We start from the raw sequence: 23,065 nt of genomic DNA on the forward strand, positions 1-23,065 counted from the left end.
TTTCACCACGCGGAGGGAAAAAATGTCGGGGCAAGTCACCCGTGTCGACAGCAGTACAGACTATCGCTTGACACTGTGCGTAGTCATAGCGACTGCTGCCAGGTCATAGCCCCGGGTCTTTACCTGTGTTGCAATGTAGCTCTGTTTTTATAACGGTACATTGCTTTTCTTTATGACCTAAATGCTACAGTATTAAAGGATTTTAAGTACACTATAGACTGGTCTTGCTTTTATCAACTTGACGTACAATATCTATTTTAGTTATTTTACATACGGCAACTTTAAAAGGAACACATATTGCTATTTCGTAGTTCGCAAGAATTCATTCACTAACATACAGTATGTGATACGATAATTAATCAATCTCAAATACATGTAATACATTCATGATCGGTAATTAACATCATTAACATTTGAACACTAAGGAGGGTTCGGTTACATTTGTATTGGGTAAACAAGGATATCGGCTTGTACTGTAACACTGTTACGTGTAACGAAATATAAAACAACTTTCACTTTACATGTTCTTTTAAAAACATTGTTTATTTTTTAGGTTCTACAAAATAAAACAAAACAACAAGAGATCCCAGAGGGATCTTGGCGCCCACCATTGAATGATCTTTATAGGTTCCATGTCAGATTGATCTTTTCTATACTTTTCCCTTCCTCTAAGTCTTACTAATCTGTGTAAATTCAGAAACAGCCCTCTAGTACTTTTCAAACAAAGGGAACCTATATAACAAATTTAAGATTTAGCGATAATGGCTGTCTGTCGGCCATGTTGTTTTCAGATTGGTCCAAAAATGCAATACCAGGGACCAAGGGGAACCTACATATGAAATTTGAGAAAGATCCTTTCATCAATGTCTAAGAAATAGCAATAACAAACTTCAATAGTCAAAATAAAAGATGGCTGCCTGTCGGCCATGTTGTTTTCTGATCGGTCCCAAAATGCAATATCCTTATAAGAAACCAAGAGGAACCTACAAATGAAATTTGAGAAAGATCCCTTCAGTATTTTCTGAGAAATAGCGATAACAAACTTCAATTGTCAAATCCAAGATGGCTGCCTGTCGGCCATGTTGTTTTCCTATTGGTCCCAAAATGCAATATGCATAACTAGGCACCAAGGGGAACCTACAAAAAAATTTGAGAAAGATCCCTTCAGTGCTTTCTGAGGAATCGCGATAACAAACTTTAATTGTCAAATCCAAGATGGCTGCCTGTCGGCCATGTTGTTTTCTGATTGGTCTCAAAATGCAATATGCATAACTAGGCACAAAGGGGACCTACATATGAAGTTTGAGAAAGATCCCTTCAGCACTTTCTGAGAAATAGCGATAACAAACTTCAATTGTCAAAATCAAAGATGGCTGCCTGTCGGCCATGTTGTTTTCCAATTGGTCTCAAAATGCAATATGCATAACTATGCACCAAGGGGAACCTACATATGAAGTTTGAGAAAGATCCCTTCAGTACTTTCTGAGAAATAGCGATAACAAACTTCAATTGTCAAAATCAAAAATGGCTGCCTATCGGCCATGTTGTTTTCCGATCGGTCTCAAAATGCAATATGCATAACTAAGCACCAAGAGGAACCTACACGTGAAATTTGAGAAAGATCCCGTCAGTGCTTTCTGAGAAATATAGATAACAAACTTCAATTGTCAAAATCCAAGATGGCTGCCTGTCGGTCATGTTGTTTTCCCATTAGTCTCAAAATGAAATATGCATAACTAGGCACTGAGGGGAACCTACATACAAAATTTGAGAAAGATCCCTTCTGTACTTTCTGAGAAATAGCGATAACAAACTTCACTTGTCAAAATATAAGATGGCTGCCTGTCGGCCATGTTGTTTTCTGATTGGTCTCAAAATGCAATATGCATAACTAGGCACCAAGGGGAACCTATATATGAAATTTGAGAAAGATCCCTTCAGTGCTTTCTGAGAAATCGCGATAACAAACTTCAATTGTCAAAATCCAAGATGGCTGCCTGTCGGCCATGTTGTTTTCCGATCAGTCTCAAAATGCAATATGCATAACTATGCACCAAGGGGAACCTACATATAAAATTTGAGAAAGATCCCTTCAGTACTTTCTGAGAAATAGCGATAACAAACTTCACTTGTCAAAATCAAAGATGGTCCCAAAATGCAATATGCATAACTAGGAACCAAGGGGAACCTACATGTGAAATTTGAGAAAGATCCCTTCAGCACTTTCTGAGAAATAGCGATAACAAGAATTGTTTACGGACGGAGGGACGGACGGACGGAGGGACCGACGACGGACGCAGGGTGATTTGAATAGCCCACCATCTGATGATGGTGGGCTCAAAATCATATCAGAAACAAAAGTATGTTTATCTTTTAAAAAGACTGACAATTAGACATGTTTATGAAATTTAAGTATGTCATTTAAACGTCCCGCATTGTATATAGTCAAGGGAGATAAATCTTGCACGACAATTTTTTAGACTTGGTAGACGAAACTCGGCAGTCCGGAAAACTCGTAATCTCGACGGTTTGGGCTGGGAACGAAGGTGTTCGGATTATTGAGGGTCCACTGTATTGTATAACTTCTACATAATCATGAGAACATGACAATATCTAATCATTTTTGTTTTCTTCTGTTATACAATTGTATTACATACTCAAATTCTATTAATGTATTGATGTTGTACATGTTTTGATGTATTTGCCCATCCACAATTCATACAAAACATTCAGAAAGCAAAACATTAAGAAAAACAAAGAATAATTGTAAATTAGAACAATAATACTGTATAATATTAAAAAAAAAACTGTCCATTTCAATGCAATGGCTAAAACATAAAATGTACTGAAGATGTTATAATTACTAAATATATTTGGTAAAGGACATTCAGTACTTGATCAGGTTTGGCCTTATTGTATTGGTCAACAATTAAGTCTTACACAATTACAATTTAATAAAACTTAATGATCTACTAAAGTTATACATTTGTGGTGTGTTTTTTGATTGTTTATTTTTATGTGTTTTTTGTGGTTTTTTTTGTTGATGTTGTTTTGTTTTGGTTTTTTTTTTTTTGGGGGGGGGGGGGGGGGGGGGAGAGGGAGAAGAGGGGGGTTAATAGGGAATGATAAATTTCATATTTTTACATTTAAGAAAATACACATTTTGATCCAAATTTATTTATCAAATGTATTGATTTCTTAACTGATATGTTATAAAAATTATCATAAACAATAAAAAAAAAAACTTTAATTTCATCTATTAAGAGTATAAATACAAATTCAGACCCGCTGACATTGACAACAGGATATTGCTAAAATAACTCACTTTTTGTCCTTTAGCAGACTGTTGATGATAGACTTCAACACACATTTCTGGATATCCTGAGGCTGAAAGAGTCATACATACATTAAACAGGGTGAAGTTTGTGTTGATTTCTCCAGTTTTTATCTGTCATACATACATATAGTCATACATATAGTCATACATATAGTCATACATATAGTCATACATACAGTCATACATAGTCATACATACAGTCATACAAGAATAAGTTCATCTATTAAGGTCCATATAGTATAATTACAATCATAGAACGCATGACATATCTAATACAGTCGATAATTATCATACTAATTCTATCGTATAGCATAGTGTCTGATGATACAGTCCAATCATACATTCATACAACTATACATCAGTATACATGTATCATACATAGTCATACATTATCATAAAACAGTCATTCTCATATGTATACATACAATATTACTACATGTATCATACATACATAAGTCATACATTAATCAGTCATACATAGTCATAATACGTCATACATTAGTCTCATACATACAGTACAATACATTAGTCATACAACATTAGTCGTAGTCATAGCATATAGTCATATACATATAGTCATACTCGTCATACATATAGTCATCTACGTCATACTACAGTCATACATACGTCATACATAGTCATACATAGTCATACATATAGTCATACATTAGTCATACATAGTCATACTAGTCATACATAGTCATACATACGTCATAATACAGTCATACATAGTCATACATATAGTCATAAATATACAGTCATACATACAGTCATACATACAGTCATACATAGTCATACATACAGTCATACATAGTCATACATACAGTCATACATAGTCATACATAGTCATACATACAGTCATACATAGTCATACATACAGTCATACATACAGTCATACATAGTCATACATACAGTCATACATAGTCATACATAGTCATACATAGTGTCATACAGTCATACATAGTCATACATATAGTCATACGTACAGTCATACATACAGTCATACATATAGTCATACTAGTCATACATACAGTCTATACAGTATTAGTCATACATAAGTCATACATACAGTCAACTAGTCATACATACAGTCATACATAGTCATAACACAGTCATACATACGTCACTATCATAATAGTCATACATAGTCATACATATAGTCATACATAGTCATACATATAGTCATACATAGTCATACATAGTCATACATACAGTCATACATATAGTCATACATACAGTCATACATAGTCATACATACAGTCATACATGTAGTCATACATACAGTCATACATATAGTCATACGTACAGTCATACATACAGTCATACATAGTCATACATAGTCATACATATAGTCATACATATAGTCATACATACAGTCATACATATAGTCATACATACAGTCATACATAGTCATACATACAGTCATACATATAGTCATACACACAGTCATACATATAGTCATACGTACAGTCATACATACAGTCATACATATAGTCATACATACAAGTATACATACAGTCATACATACAGTCATACATACAGTCATACATAGTCATACATAGTCATACATACAGTCATACATACAGTCATACATACAGTCATACACAGTCATACATACAGTCATACATAGTCATACATACAGTCATACATAGTCATACATACAGTCATACATACAGTCATACATAGTCATACATACAGTCATACATAGTCATACATACAGTCATACATACAGTCATACATAGTCATACATAGTCATACATACAGTCATACATACAGTCATACATAGTCATACATACAGTCATACATAGTCATACATACAGTCATACATAGTCATACATAGTCATACATACATTCATACATAGTCATACATACAGTCATACATAGTCATACATAGTCATACATAGTCATACATAGTCATACATACAGTCATACATAGTCATACATACAGTCATACATACAGTCATACATACAGTCATACATACAGTCATACATACAGTCATATATAGTCATACATACAGTCATACATAGTCATACATAGTCATACATACAGTCATACATATAGTCATACATACAGTCATACATACAGTCATACATACAGTCATACATACAGTCATACATACAGTCATACATATAGTCATACATACAGTCATACATAGTCATTTGTACAGTCATACGTAGTCATACATACAGTCATACATAGTCATACATAGTCATACATAGTCATACATACAGTCATACATACAGTCATACATACAGTCATACAGTCATACATACAGTCATACATACAGTCATACATATAGCCATACATACAGTCATACATATAGTCATACATATAGTCATACATAGTCATACATACAGTCATACGTACAGTCATACATACAGTCATACATACAGTCATACATATAGCCATACATACAGTCATACGTACAGTCATACATAGTCATACATACAGTCATACAGTCATACGTACAGTCATACATAGTCATACATAGTCATACATACAGTCATACATAGTCATACATACAGTCATACATACAGTCATACATAGTCATACATAGGCATACATACAGTCATACATACAGTCATACATAGTCATACATAGTCATACATACAGTCATACATAGTCATAAATACATACATCAAACAGGGTGAAATTTGTGCTGATTTCTCCTGTTTTTATCTGTCATATAGTCTTCCATCTTAATTTTGAAATCTTTAACTTTCTCTGTGACATAATTTTTTTTATCAAAATAAGCCAATAGTACCAGTGGATTGATATTTTGGACAAACATGATGTACTATAAAATGATGATCCACAAACTTAAGTTTTAGTTGAAAATGTAAATGACAAGAGGCCCATTGGCCTTAACAGTAGACACCTCAGTTAATTTGACCCTTTTTGGCCCCGTCCATCAGCCCAGGGGGTCAGTGCATATAGTATCAAGCTTTCATACCATGCTGATAATGTTAACCAAGTTGGAATGAATTCCAGTAGAAATCAAACAAATGAGTGAATGACTGTTAGAGTCTAAAATGTGATGTCCCTATTATATAACTATAGTAAAGTGTATCCCTCCACAGGAACATACGTGAGGTCAAAGGTCATGAGGAATATACGTGAGGCCATAGGTCATGAAATTTACAATTTAGAATTTTGGTAAAGCACCTTAAAGACCCTTCCATCTATGAAGAGCGTTTGTAATGAGAACGTAAGTAAATTTAACAGATTTGACCTCTGTTATATAATAAATATACATGCAGACTTAAAGTAAACTAATAAATATTAGCTATAGACAAAAAAATACTTACCAGATTTGGCAGCAGGTCATAAACAAAGTTGATCAATTCTAACTTTAGGCCAGACTCTTCCAGTGTTTTGTATTCCTTGTCAGGATCTCTCTGAAGTCAAAAATAAAAACAACATCAATAATGTTAATCAAAATACCTGTTATTTTATGTAGATAATTCCATATACTGTTTAGTAACAATACAATGTGCTGACATGTACAGTATGGTGTAGATGTTAAAAAGTCGGCTTACTGAAGGAGGGCTGAGACATCGTAAAGGAGGAAACACATACAAATCTGGTCAACTTTGGAACCAAAGGTATTCCCAACTGTAAAAAGGGTAGGTTAAGAAAATACTAAATACCTACATCTATAATGGGTATCTACTCAAACCAAATACAAGTAACAGCTGCAATATATTCCTTTTAAAAACTAGGGTACCATGTAAGCATTGGAGAACAATATGCAGCCATAAGATGCCGACATGGCATCAATATTTATCAAATATGACAAGATTAAAATACTGATGGACAAAAACAGATTTTTGTACAAGGTTATATAAAAATACTGAAAAAAATCAAGGGCACAAAGTCAACAGATTTTCAAAAGAAATTGTTAAATCAAAATGTCCCAACTTAGATATTTTTTTCTGCAAATGTGACAACTTTTTTTGTGCATGTCCAAAGTATTGGCTCACATCAGTGTACAATGTAGTTTCAACAATTGAATGAAAACTGTAGTTAATAATGTTATATTCAATAATGTCTGGTGAATATTCTGTCTACAAGAACTCACATACTCATATCCGACAGACACACAGACAGACGGACAATTAAACTCACATACTCTTATCCGACAGACACATAGACAGACGGACAATTAAACTCACATACTCTTATCCGACAGACACAAAGACAGACAGACAAACTCACATACTCTTATCAGACAGACACAAAGACAGAAAGACAATCAAACTCACATACTCTTATCCACCAGACACAAAGACAGACAGACAAACTCACATACCCTTATCCGACAGACACAAAGACAGACAGACACAACTCACATACTCTTATCAGACAGACACAAAGACAGATAGACAAACTCACATACCCTTATCCGACAGAAACAAAGATAGACAAACTCACATACTCTTATCAGACAGACACAAAGACAGATAGACAAACTCACATACCCTTATCCAACAGACACAAAGACAGATAGACAAACTCACATACCCTTATCCAACAGACACAAAGACAGACAAACAAACTCACATACCCTTATCCAACAGACACAAAGACAGATAGACAAACTCACATACCCTTATCAGACAGACACAAAGACAGACAAACAAACTCACTTTCCCTTATCAGACAGACACAAAGACAGAAAGACAAACTCACATACCCTTATCCGACAGACACAAAGACAGACAGACACAACTCACATACCCTTTTCAGACAGACACAAAGACAGACAGACACACAGACAAACTCAGACAGACAGACACACAGACAGACGGATGAACTCCCCAATAAGACAAACACACAGATACATATCCTTATACTCCTCTAACATAGAATATTCTAAGGCTGACTCAAAACTAGATCAAAAGTTTTGAATTGTTTCAATAGGTATATATACATGTAGTACTTATAGTGGCACAAACAATGGAGGAGCCATGACTGGTTCAGGCTGACTGATCAGCATAGGGGCTATTCCTATCAGATGATAATATATATTATAAATTTTTAAAGCAGATATATTGTTTTCCATGCTTAATTGCTGATGGAGTACTTGTGTACATTCAAAAGGATTCTCCACATCTATCTGGGAAAACGTTCCATAGTCATTCATTATTTATATCTTAATAATGTAGAATGTATTGTCAATTAAACATAAGAGCTATATATGTATATATATTATATACATAATTGTGTATTTTTTTTTCAAGCATAGCAAACCCCTGGAACCCAATCTAATTTTACACTTGAGTGATTTTATGAAAGCAATAGCCTAAAAATACACTCATTTTGGTTAGGGCCAATATTTAGATATTAACTAATACTAGAGATGTCAGAATGGTCAGTTTTTTCAGAAAATCTTCTGAGTGATCATGAGTATTGAGTATCCAGTTATAATCAGTAAACAGTATAGACTGGTACCCACCATGCTAGTGAATTTATATAACAATGTATTAGATTTACATCATGTTCACTACTGATTTGATTTATACCTATGTTTATCCAATGATCATCAAGCATTCCAGGACAAAAGTCACTAATGTTTCGTCACGCATTCCAGGACAAAAGTCACTAATATTTCGTCACACATTCCAGTAGGAAAGTCACTAATATTTCATCAAGCATTTCATTACAAAAAACACTAATGTTTCATCAAGCATTCCAGGACGAAAGTCACTAATGTTTCAACAAGCATTCATAGCCAATGAACACAATCTGATGGACAATGCACGATAGCCTGTTACAGAATTGGCTGACAATAAGTCTGGTTGCTGTAAAAGTTCTTTCAGTGGCATGGATGTTGTTGAAATGGTTGACAAATATTTTTTTTCAAAGACAGCAAGCAAAGCATTCTTAAAGCTGTGTTCTCCTTGACCAACATTCAACACAAACATAGGTTAAATCAATTACCTAGAGCCCCTAGGGGTCATAATGTTGGACTATAACAGCATGCTAATGATGCTAGCTAGCGAAGGATGAAAGTTTGTTCAAATAAATGACCTTAATTTAATTGTTGGGTTCAAATTTGATAATTCTTTTAAAAAAATCTTCAAATACATGCAATTCATAGATTCCTCTGAATAATAAGAAACAAGAAGCCTACCTAATCCTAATCATTGGATTATTAAATCAGCTTTTAAAGTCATGTGATTTCAATCTTGACAAAGCCTTTTCTTCTTAGGCTGTAAAAAGTGAGTTTAAAGTTTAAAAAAGTTTATAACTGAACCTCTCCAAGAAAACTAAGTCTGGCTGAGACAATCTTCCCTGTGCCATGTCTATTTTGAATGTATCACATGTATATAAATGTTCCAATGTTTTCAGGTCCCAAATTGAATTCACTGATCTTAATGTGATAATTAACACTTTTTTATTTTTATTGTCACCAGTGAAAGAGAATGAAATGAAACAGAACTGTTGGTTTGAATTCTGACCTGCAAAATATCTAACACATTTGTAGTAATCGGGTTGAAACACAACAGACAGCCTTGTCAAACACCACAGACAGCCTTGTCAAACACCACAGACAGCCTTGTAAAACACAACAGACAACCTAATGTCAAACACCACAGACAACCTTGTCAAATACCACAGACAACCTTGTCAAACACCACAGACAACCTAATGTCAAACACCACAGACAGCCTAATGTCAAACACCACAGACAGCCTTGTCAAACACCACAGACAGCTTTGTCAAACACCACAGACAACCTTGTCAAACACCACAGACAGCCTTGTCAAACACCACAGACAACCTTGTCAAACACCACAGACAGCCTTTTCAAACACCACAGACTGCCTAATGTCAAACACCACAGACAACATAATGTCAAACACCACAGACAGCCTTGTCAAACACCACATACAACCTTGTCAAACACCACAGACAACCTTGTCAAACACCAAAGACAACCTTGTCAAACACCACAGACAGCCTTGTCAAACACCACAGACAACCTTGTCAAACACCAAAGACAACCTTGTCAAACACCAAAGACAACCTTGTCAAACACCACAGACAGCCTTGTCAAACACCACAGACAACCTTGTCAAACACCACAGACAACCTTGTCAAACACCACAGACAGCCTAATGTCAAACACCGCAGACAAACTTGTCAAACACCACAGACAGCCTTGTCAAACACCACATACAACCTTGTCAAACACCACAAACAACCTAATGTGAAACACCACATACAGCCTTGTCAAACACCACAGACAGCCTTGTCAAACAACACAGATAACCTAATGTCAAACACCACCGACAGCCTTGTCAAACACCACATACAGCCTAATGTCAAACACCACAGACAGCCTTGTCAAACACCACAGACAACCTTGTCAAACACCACAGACAACCTAATGTCAAACACCACAGACAACCTTGTCAAACACCACAGACAACCTTGTCAAACACCACAGACAACCTTGTCAAACACCACAGACAGCCTTGTCAAACACCACAGACAACCTTGTCAAACACCACAGACAGCCTTGTCAAACACCACAGACAACCTAATGTCAAACACCACAGACAGCCTTGTCAAACACCACAGACAACCTTGTCAAACACCACAGACAGCCTAATGTCAAACACCACAGACAACCTTGTCAAACACAACAGACAGCCTTGTCAAACACCACAAACAACCTTGTCAAACACCACAGACAGCCTTATCAAACACCACAGACAGCCTAATGTCAAACACCACATACAACCTTGTCAAACACCACAGACAGCCTTGTCAAACACCACAGACTGCCTAATGTCAAACACCACAGACAACCTAATGTCAAACACCACAGACAGCCTTGTCAAACACCACAGACAGCCTAATGTCAAACACCACAGACAACCTTGTCAAACACCACAGACAGCCTAATGTCAAACACCACAGACAACCTTGTCAAACACAACAGACAGCCTTGTCAAACACCACAAACAACCTTGTCAAACACCACAGACAGCCTTATCAAACACCACAGACAGCCTTATCAAACACCACAGACAGCCTAATGTCAAACACCACATACAACCTTGTCAAACACAACAGACAGCCTTGTCAAACACCACAGACTGCCTAATGTCAAACACCACAGACAACCTAATGTCAAACACCACAGACAGCCTTGTCCTACACCACAGACAGCCTTGTCAAACACCACAGACAACCTTGTCAAACACCACAGACAACCTTGTCAAACACCACAGACAACCTTATCAAACACCACAGACAACATAATGTCAAACACCACAGACAACATAATGTCAAACACCACAGACAGCCTTGTCAAACACCACAGACAACCTTATCAAACACCACAGACAACCTTGTAAAACACCACAGACAACCTTGTCAAAACCACAAACAACCTTGTCAAACACCACAGACAGCCTTGTCAAACACCACAGACAACCTAATGTCAAACACCACAGACAACCTAATGTCAAACACCACAGACAGCCTTATCAAACACCACAGACAGCCTTGTCAAACACCACAGACAGCCTTGTCAAACACCACAGACAGCCTTGTCAAACACCACAGATCTAGACAGCCTTGTCAAACACCACAGACAACCTTGTCAAACACCACAGACAACCTTGTCAAACACCACAGACAACCTTGTCAAACACCACAGACAGCCTTGTCAAACACCACAGACAGCCTTGTCAAACACCACAGACAACCTTGTCAAACACCACAGACAACCTTGTCAAACACCACAGACAACCTTATCAAACACCACAGACAGCCTTGTCAAACACCACAGACAACCTTGTCAAACACCACAGACAACCTAATGTCAAACACCACAGACAACCTTGTCGACCAGGACAGGTATAGATTCACACACATAAACATTAAAGGAATTAGTCCAGAGTTTTACATATATATACATATACCTTCCAATTATAATACTCAAACATATTCTGAGAAATTATTGAAGTTTGACAATTTGGCAGCTATTTTTAATCCACAGTTTATAAATACAGCAAAAAAACAAATCCTCATCAAAGCTCAATTTCAGATTCATTACTAAATGATACAAATAACTATTTATCAAAACATTTATCATTTTATGTTGATAATTAATAAATCAATTGATCTGACATGTTGGAGGCTTCATAATTGCCTGTAAAACATGACCATTGTAACCTAGACCAGATACACAACACCAGTACAGCTATCCTCTAACCTGCTAACATACATGATATTGATTTGAAACTTTCTACTTTGTATTGATAAATTTACTCAAGTCCGTTGGGTACATCCACCCGACAAAGAGTCTGGGTCCGGTGGCTGTTGATCAATACACCATACTGTAGATAATAGGTGTGTCTGTATAGAGTACCATTGATTACTTATATAAAACAGATCATTCTTACACCCTGCTAAAATGTCACAATGTATAAACAGTCACATATAACATTTCACACTACCTTGTATATTGGATTTTTAGTCATCAGAGCCAAAACCTTTAAGCCATTTTTTTTTTGTCAATATATTAAACGAGGCTCACTTGGCCTGTATAGCTCACATGTTCTACATACTACCTATGAAGAGAAGACTTTGTAGGAAGATTAACTTCATGTAGCGCTATATACTAAAGTGGATTTAGTTCAATGATGAAGATTTTAAAATATTCCTTCAGTCATAAGTGTGCAGCACATCTGATGTATCAACCCTGTGATTCATGGCTATAATACATTTTCAGACTTTAAAGAATATCAGCATTTTTGACCCCTGCAACCTTAAATGTAGGTCAAGATTATTCATTTGAAAAACATGATAATCCTTCATTGACCTAGCATGTTATACTGGCCAGATATCATGATCCTAGCCCTCTTATTGATTGAGAAATTAGTTAAAGATTTAAGTCAGTATTTAACCATTTTTATCTTGAATATAACAGTCAAGGTCATCGGTTTGAATAAATGTGGTAGCTCTTTATCCTAGCATGCTATTAGATGTTAGAAGGGGAGAGTTGATGCCCGATGAAAGCCACACCACAACATTTTGTCATGGTCAGGTGATGTGTGACGTTTACAGGGTCCGTATCAGTCACTACTGATGATCCAAATTGTCTAACATATAATTAGTTTTACTCAAGTCCTCAGTGCAAAAATATACAGAAATATACAGCTGACCTGGCTGTGATTATGTAATATACATCAAGTACCAACTAGCTATACAGTTGAAATATAACACAATGATTGCTCAGTTCCTCTGAGTAATCCTACAGTATAACTACAAATATACATAAACAGAGAGCTATTTATATTAACAAAACAGAATAATATCCTTCAAGAAATACTGAGTGCTCCCTGACCAAAATAAATCTTCCCTATCTGGGGTTTATTCAGTGTAATATCACATTATACAACTATAATTACTATAAGGGTAAAAGAGTTTCAACACTCATTGACCGAGTGAGCACTCACTGCTACTGAGTGCTCACTTTTACCGAGCGCTCACTTCACCGAGTACTCAATGCTACCGAGCACTCAAAATACTGAGCACTCACTGAGTACTCACTTCTTACTGAGCACTCCCTAGCATATCTATAACGTTATGCATGTATGTACAACTCTGTGCTCTCAGACACTTTCTTATGAACCACGGGCAGACCCAAGGCTACTGATATTAATCAACTTACAACTTATGTGATGTACCGATCACATAGACTTACTAGAGTCCCCACGGAGAAGGGAGGCCTTATTAATTACTCAGGCACATCTGCCTCCGTACGTACTCTACCGTAAAATACGTTGATATAGGGAAGCCTTATTCAGGCACGTCTATATATATGTATTATTACCTTCTTGTCCAGCCTTATCGCGTTTGTGTCTGAAGAAGAAGTCGAACCCTAACTAGCTTCAACCGTTGCCTTTTATACTCTCGCGAAAGTGGAAACTAGCGCCCCTTATTATCAAATCGGTATCGATAGAAAGCTCCTGAACCTCCTAGGTGTATATTACTTAGAACCGTCTACTTGACGTCGAGACTAATAAACAAAGTGGAAGACGGACAGTCCGGAACGACAGGTAACACAACAGTGGTTCACCACAGGTGCATTTATCATTAAGAGATCACAGAGGGATCGTGGCATCCACCATCGAATGATCTTTAAGTTCCATGTTAGACAGATCATTTTTTACTTCTCCCTTCTTTCCCCTTTCATAATTCCTGTACTTCTCAAGAAATAGCGATAAATTTCAACTGTCACAATCAAAGATGACCACCTGACAACTTGGCCATTTTTTTTTTATATCAGACTCAAAACTGAATTGACACAACTAGGGACTAATGGAACCTACATTTGAAGTTTGATAATCTTTTTTCCGTGTTTTTTGAGAAATAGTGATGACAATGATTTTTTACTCATGGATGGACCACAGACTTTGGACAATTGAAAATTTATTGTAGCATTATCTTTTCTTGTCTAATAAAATAAAACTAAAAACATCATCTAAATATCCAACAAGAGGCCCAAGGGCCTTAACGGTCATCTGACTCTAAATTAAAGACCCTTATACTATTGTAGTATGCGTTCTCTATAGCAGGTATAGTGGCACTGTGGGCCATGATGGCCATCTTGGAATTTGGATCAAACCGAAAAATAACAACAACACTTGATCAAGACTCAGGATCATTTCTGGTAAGTTAGAGCTGAATCCCACAGGTGGAATTTGAGAAGAAGTTTTAAATAGGTGTTGTTCAGGAAAACCATGATTGCGCAATCATGTTACAAAATGGTCGCTGTGGCTGCCATGTCGAAGTTTTTATGAAGTCGAAAAATAACAACAGTTTGTTGGCTCTCCTTCCTTAACATCCTCACCAATTTCCAGCTCAATCACACCAGTGGAACTGGAGGAGAAGCTTAAAATGTGTTTTTTTAAGATGATTGCCATGGCGGCCAACTTGTATTTCTGGCCAACCTGAAAAATAACAACACTTCCTCAGGACTATCCCAGCATCATTTCAGGCAATTACAGCTGAATCCTACTGGTGGAATTTGAGAAGAAGTTTTAAATAGGTGTTGTTTAGAAGAACCATGTTTGCGCAATCATTTTACAAAATGGCCGCCATGTCGAAGTTTTTACGGGGCCAAAAAAATAACAACACTTTGTTGGCTCTCCTTCCTTAACATCCTCACCAATTTTCCAGCTCAATGGCACCAGTGGAACTGGAGAAGAAGTTTAAAATGTGTTTTTCAAGATGGTTGCCATGGCGGCCATCTTGGATTTCTGACCGGCCTGAAAAATAACAACACTTCCTCAGGACCATCCCAGGATCATTTCAGGCAAGTTTCAGCTCAATCTCACCAGTGGAACTTGAGAAGAAGTTTAAAATGTGTTTCCAATATGGCGGCTGTGGCGGCCATCTTGGATTTCAGACTGACCTGAAAAATAACAACACTTGGTCAGGACCATCCCAGCATCATTTCAGGCAAGTTTCAGCTCAATCTCACCAGTGGAACTTGAGAAGAAGTTTAAAATGTGTTTCCAATATGGCGGCTGTGGCGGCCATCTTGGATTTCAGACTGACCCAAAAAATAACAACACTTGGTCAGGACCATCCCAGCATCATTTCAGGCAAGTTTCAGCTAAATCCCACTGATGGAACTTGAGAAGAAGTTTGAAATGTGAAAAGTTTACGCACGGCGGACGGCGCACGACGCACGGCGCATGACGACGGACGAAGCATGATGACTATAGGTCATCCTGACCCTTCGGGTCAGATGACCTAAAAATAGACAGCTGACCAGAAATACATAAAGCAATAAAATCCAATTTTGATTTGATGACCAATTCTATTTATCAGAAACTCCTCATATTATAATACATAAATATCAACACACACTGAGTCACTGAATCAATTTATACCAATGTACAATGTACTAGATACTCTTGGTGGTCCTGATGGGCATGTAATAGCATGCAGTGATGTAATGTGGGTGGAAACTGTTCTTCACGGAGAAAACCCACGTCATAAGCTCAGACAGGTGATGGTCCATATCCAGAGCCAATTGTTGATTAAAACAGTCTGGCCGCCTAATGATTTAGTTAAATGATTTATACATACTTTGGCGTCATCAATTATACACACAGTAAAGGTATTAGAGGAACTTAGAATAGCACTCTACCTGTCTCACCAAACATCCCTTCTATCATACTGATATCATGTGAAATCAATATTTGAAATAGTCTTTTTAAGATATAGTCATTTTCCATGAAGCCAGTGTATACAATATGTATATACATGTCATTTGTGTTGCTAAGTTACTTATCTATTTATTAGCACAATGTATCATATACACTGTGTTGGTGATCCGAAGATATACATTTGAATTTCCTGTCGTAGTTGTACCGAGAGAAATATATATAATATATGTATAATTCGTATCCATGTATGTAAATACATTGTGATCCAGGTATTCATATCATCTTATAGACGACTTCTACAATGATCATGTCAGGGTATCGGGCCGACCATCACTGCACCATTGAAACATTCTTTTTTAAGAACGCCGATGTGGCGCAGCGGTATAAGCTGCGGGTATTTCTGGCTAGGCGATTGGGTGCCGTAGATCGTGAGTTCAAGGCCAGGTCAGGGCACAAGTCAAAAAGTTGTCTTCCTTCGTCATTTGTGTTGCTAAGTTATACATGTCTATATATATATATACATATATACAAAACTCAATTTTATGTAGAGTATATATATTTTATGATACTGTATTTGTTTATTATGTTTAAAAAAAACCAAATCCTCTTCATAACAAATATCAAGGAACATGCTAACAGATCCTGCCCATATTAATTGCACTCACCATTCAAAAGTGTATTTTTCGAAATATCTATTTATACTAAATGACAAAATCTACTGACATAATTATATTAGTTTGAAGTTTGAAATAGATTAATGAGTGGACAGTACTTTACCCACTAATTTTTTATAGTGTTGGTTGTTTGGAGAACTCACGTTAAAGGGCTTGTATTTTAATTAAGTTCATCTTATTCTGGCAATAACAGGTCTTCAATCAATAACCAGTTGATGTTATAATTACAGAATCTTAGCAGCAATCTTACCAACACAATAAAAGGCCTAACAAAACATTTAAACAACTATAATTATGCCCAATACTGTACACATATCACTTTATACTGACAATGGATGAACCAGTCCTCCCACTCCTATAAAAGTTGAGCACTAAGCAGAGTAGCAAATACAGGGTACTATATAGACTCATATATTGGCCAGGGAACAGAATCCAATGTCTTCCTCACAGGAGCAAAGGCTCAACTAAAGGCTGAAAGTGAGGCTGTGTGAAGTGAGGCAGTGTCGTGTGAGACAGTGTCGTGTGAGACAGTGTCATGTGAGGCAGTGTCATGTGAGACAGTGTCATGTGAGACAGTGTCGTGTGAGACAGTGTCATGTGACAGTGTCATGTGACAGTGTCATGTGAGACAGTGTCATGTGAGGCAGTGTCATGTGAGGCAGTGTCATGTGAGACAGTGTCATGTGTGACAGTGTCATGTGAGACAGTGTCATGTGAGACAGTGTCATGTGAGGCAGTGTCATGTGAGGCAGTGTCATGTGAGGCAGTGTCATGTGAGGCAGTGTCATGTGAGGCAGTGTCATGTGAGAAAGTGTCATGTGAGGCAGTGTCATGTGAGACAGTGTCATGTGAGACAGTGTCATGTGAAACAGTGTCATGTGAGGCAGTGTTATGTGATGCAGTGTCATGTGAGACAGTGTTATGTGACAGTGTCATGTGAGGCAGTGTTATGTGAGGTAGTGTCATGTGATGCAGTGTCATGTGAGGCAGTCTCATGTGAGGCAGTGTCATGTGAAGCAGTGTCATGTGATGCAGTGTCATGAGACAGTGTCATGTGATGCAGTGTCATGTGACAGTGTCAAGTGAGACAGTGTCATGTGAGACAGTGTCATGTGAGACAGTGTCATGTGATACAGTGTCGTGTGAGACAGTGTCGTGTGAGGCAGTGTCATGTGAGACAGTGTCATGTGAGACAGTGTCATGTGAGACAGTGTCATGTGAGGCAGTGTTATGTGAGACAGTGTCATGTGACAGTGTCATGTGACAGTGTTATGTGAGACAGTGTCATGTGAGACAGTGTCATGTGAGGCAGTGTCATGTGAGACAGTGTCATGTGAGACAGTGTCATGTGAGACAGTGTCATGTGAGGCAGTGTCGTGTGAGACAGTGTTATGTGAGACAGTGTCATGTGACAGTGTTATGTGATACAGTGTCATGTGAGACAGTGTTATGTGAGGCAGTGTTATGTGAGACAGTGTCATGTGACAGTGTTATGTGAGGCAGTGTCATGTGAGACAGTGTCATGTGAGACAGTGTCATGTGACAGTGTTATGTGAGGCAGTGTCATGTGAGACAGTGTTATGTGATACAGTGTCATGTGATACAGTGTCATGTGAGGCAGTGTCATGTGAGACAGTGTCATGTGAGGCAGTGTCATGTGAGACAGTGTCATGTGAGACAGTGTCATGTGACAGTGTTATGTGAGGCAGTGCCATGTGAGGCAAAGTCCAAATTTTTTTTTAGAAAGAGTAAATATTAAAGATCCCAAACTTAGTTGCCTCTTACGAATCATGCAATGGGACAGCCTCTACATGTTAGTTTGCATGCCCTTTTTGTGCCTGCAGGGCTCAAATAGTCAGAGGGAGTAGAAAATACAACACTGTGCTTTACTGATGAGTTACTTGACAACTTAGTCCCAGTCAAAACTATTTACAATATAGAACAAGCATAATATACTAAAATATAGAACAAGCATTCATTTCATTTGACATCTTGTTACCTCATATAATTGGTCAAGATCATTCTTTTGATCAATTTCATATCCTTTTTATTTCCAAGTAATTCATATTTGTCTTCAGGTTTCGTATTTGACAAAATGGTTTAATTTTTTAACACATCTCACTATGCAAGGTACAAGATAATCATAAATACATGCAAGCATGTACTTACTTTTATCTTAACACTACAAATCTCATTATAGGTTATCACTTAACACTGCAAATCTCATTATAGGTTATCACTACACTACAAATCTCATTATAGGTTATCACTACACTACAAATCTCATTATAGGTTATCACTTAACACTACAAATCTCATTATAGGTTATCACTACACTACAAATCTCATTATAGGTTATCACTACACTACAAATCTCAGTATAGGTTATCACTACACTACAAATCTCATAACAGGTTATCACTACACTACAAATCTCATTAAAGGTTATCACTACACTACAAATCTCATTATAGGTTATCACTACAAATCTCATTATAGGTTATCACTACACTACAAATCTCATTATAGGGTATCACTACACTACAAATCTCATTAAAGGTTATCACTACACTACAAATCTCATTATAGGTTATCACTACACTACAAATCTCATTATAGGTTATCACTTAACACTACAAATCTCATTATAGGTTATCACTTAACACTACAAATCTCATTATAGGTTATCACTACACTACAAATCTCATTATAGGTTATCACTTAACACTACAAATCTCATTATAGGTTATCACTTAACACTACAAATCTCATTATAGGTTATCACTACACTACAAATCTCATTATAGGTTATCACTACACTACAAATCTCATTATAGGTTATCACTACACTACAAATCTCATTATAGGTTATCACTACACTACAAATCTCATTATAGGGTATCACTTAGCACTACAAATCTCATTAAAGGTTATCACTACACTACAAATCTCATTATAGGTTATCACTACACTACAAATCTCATTATAGGTTATCACTACACTACAAATCTCATTATAGGTTATCACTACACTACAAATCTCATTATAGGTTATCACTACACTACAAATCTCATTATAGGTTATCACTACACTACAAATCTCATTATAGGTTATATCACTACACTACAAATCTCATTATAGGTTATCACTACACTACAAATCTCATTATAGGTTATCACTACACTACAAATCTCATTATAGGTTATCACTACACTACAAATCTCATTATAGGTTATCACTACACTACAAATCTCATTATAGGTTATCACTACACTACAAATCTCATTATAGGTTATCACTACACTACAAATCTCATTATAGGTTATCACTACACTACAAATCTCATAACAGGTTATCACTACACTACAAATCTCATTAAAGGTTATCACTACACTACAAATCTCATAACAGGTTATCACTACACTACAAATCTCATTATAGGTTATCACTACACTACAAATCTCATTATAGGTTAACACTACACTACAAATCTCATTACAGGGTATCTTTCTTAAACTACATACTAACCTTGAACACAGCGTTAATCTCCACAAAAGAATTAAATGTTGTTGAATAAAATTCCAAAACCACTTTCCAACTTCCAGTCTCTTTGGCGTACTTAACATCCTCTCTGAAATATCAACAACGAATGAAACAGATGACTGTAGAGACTTAAGAGAGTTATAATGTGTTCTATCACAGCTAGTGTTTCTGATCCTCAAGTCTGCAGATAATAACACATTTTACACCTAATTAACACATATCAATCTATTTGATTTGCTTGTTAATTACGATAGATTTGTTCTATTTTTATGAAGATATTAACAATATTCCAAACTTATGGTTTAGTGGTCATAATGAAGAACTGAAGGTTCGTTACGAGCCATTGCCATAACATGAATGTGTACGTACATTTGTACGGTAGGATAGAGAAGATGGGATAACACAACTAAAACAAAAGAGACTATGCTGACATTAAAACAAAAGTGTAATTCTAACTCAAAATTGATGGAAACTCTTGGAAAAGTACAGGGAGATAAGACCAGGCGTTCTGGAAGGGTAAGCTTCATCTACTTCATCAACTACATCTGCCATTCAACCCTTGGCCAGATCTATAGATCCAGGTTTAATCATATTCTCAAAATGAGAACTAGGTTGGTGACAACTTATGCCAAACCCGAGCAACCCATTGTATTGTTCTGATTAAGTATTCAATATTATTCTGTATGGTCGAATCTAAAGGGGTTCTCATGGCCAATTTGCTAATTTTGTACTGACCTGATCTGTTCAATAGTCTTGGTTCTGACAGGATATGCAGTCTTGCTCTGGATTGGATTAGGACTGAGCCGGTTTTTGCTGGTACTGCGGATGCTGTTGGTTAGCGTAATCGTAGAGGAACCTGAAGGAGCCCGGTGTGACCGCCCCGGACTGAGTATGGTAGAACTGTTACTTTTATCTGACCTGTAGGACACTGGACGACTAGAGGGTGTGGTGGTCAGGTGACCTTGACTGTCAATGGGAGGTAACTCAGTCTTACTGCCAGAAGTATTTTCAAGCAAACTTGATGAAGAACTTTGACTATCGGCAGGTGACAAGTCTCTTTGATGTTTACCTTTTCGACTTGGACCCATTTTTTGGAAAAAGTTGGCTATTGAATTTAATGGTCCTTGCTGTTTATTTTTTTCCTGAAAGAAAAAAAAATGAATCTCAAAATTGGTCAATGGAATTTATACATAAACATATATATATCTTGCCACTCTCAACAACAAACAACTTACACAAGGTAGTTTTAGTACTGTAGCCATATATGCTGTTAGTTATAATTCTAAGTAACAAAAGGCCATAACTATTGTTAGAACATTTATTTGGTTCGGTTTGGTTTTATTTGTTTTAAACATCCTATCAACAGCTATGGACCTCCCATGCCTGCGATATGCATGTGTGTGGTGAGTGCGTATGTGTATTTTGGGAGGCTGCGGTATGTCTCCTTGTGATAGGCAGAACTTTTGCCAATTTATAGTGCTTTCTCACTGAAACATACTGCCCAAGACACCCAGCAGGACACCCCACCTGGTCACATTATACTGACTCTGGTATATGTCTCAGCCAGGGGACAGAACCCAAAGCCTTCATCACAGCAGCGAACGCTCAACACAAGGCCTACAGTGAGGCATTGTCCAGGGAGACATAATTAGGAAGAATAAAGTTACTAAGAAAGAAGAGAAAAGATAAGATCCCAAATTTAGTCGCCTAGCTCTTACAATCATGCAATGGGGGCAGCAGGTACAATTCTTATGTCCTACCGGCAGGGCAGCATTTATTGGGACTGGGACGGGGAAAGTGCTACCTTGTACATCATCATCATTGCATCAAGTCAAAAATCATTTACACAGCAACATAATTGATATCTGAAATGAAATCTATGCAGTTTTAGTGTATGTACAGTAAATGTTGTCTAGATCGAGAAAGGGGCTTTCTTTTAGAATTTGTAAAAAAAGTGTATTAATATATTTGAACATTTTCATTTTAACAAAATGTCAGTCAAGCACACAGTTTAATTTGGTAATTAGTCACTATAATCCCATGTTTTGAAAGTGTACTAAATTTTGTTTGAATCTAATACTACATCATAATGACAAAGTCATGTATAACAATAATTAGGCTGTAGATATATATACGTCAATTTCATTGATTTATAATACACAAAGCCAAGTGCAAATGTCAGGCTTAAAGATTTTACAGTGTATGGCTAAAAATAATACTTAACCATGACTTGTATTAGTAACGTACCAATCAATGTTGTAAATATTATCCCAGAGCTACAAACTAACATCAGCTAACTTAAATT

General features: G+C 36.7%; 1 protein-coding gene across 1 annotated transcript in view; it reads right to left on the reverse strand.

Annotated features, from left to right (window-relative positions):
- The window catches only part of LOC117339392 (probable E3 ubiquitin-protein ligase HECTD2), a 66,150-nt gene that overhangs the window by 35,874 nt on the left and 7,211 nt on the right, over nucleotides 1–23,065 (reverse strand). The window contains exons 2-5 of the mRNA XM_033900954.1: nucleotides 21,496–21,902; nucleotides 20,746–20,848; nucleotides 6,647–6,736; nucleotides 3,326–3,387 (exon numbers count right to left, since the gene is read on the reverse strand). Coding sequence (XP_033756845.1) covers nucleotides 3,326–3,387; nucleotides 6,647–6,736; nucleotides 20,746–20,848; nucleotides 21,496–21,902 — 662 coding nt within the window. The remainder of the gene's footprint in view (nucleotides 1–3,325; nucleotides 3,388–6,646; nucleotides 6,737–20,745; nucleotides 20,849–21,495; nucleotides 21,903–23,065) is intronic.

This window comes from Pecten maximus, chromosome 12, assembly GCF_902652985.1.
Source record: "Pecten maximus chromosome 12, xPecMax1.1, whole genome shotgun sequence".
Classification (NCBI taxonomy): domain Eukaryota; kingdom Metazoa; phylum Mollusca; class Bivalvia; order Pectinida; family Pectinidae; genus Pecten; species Pecten maximus.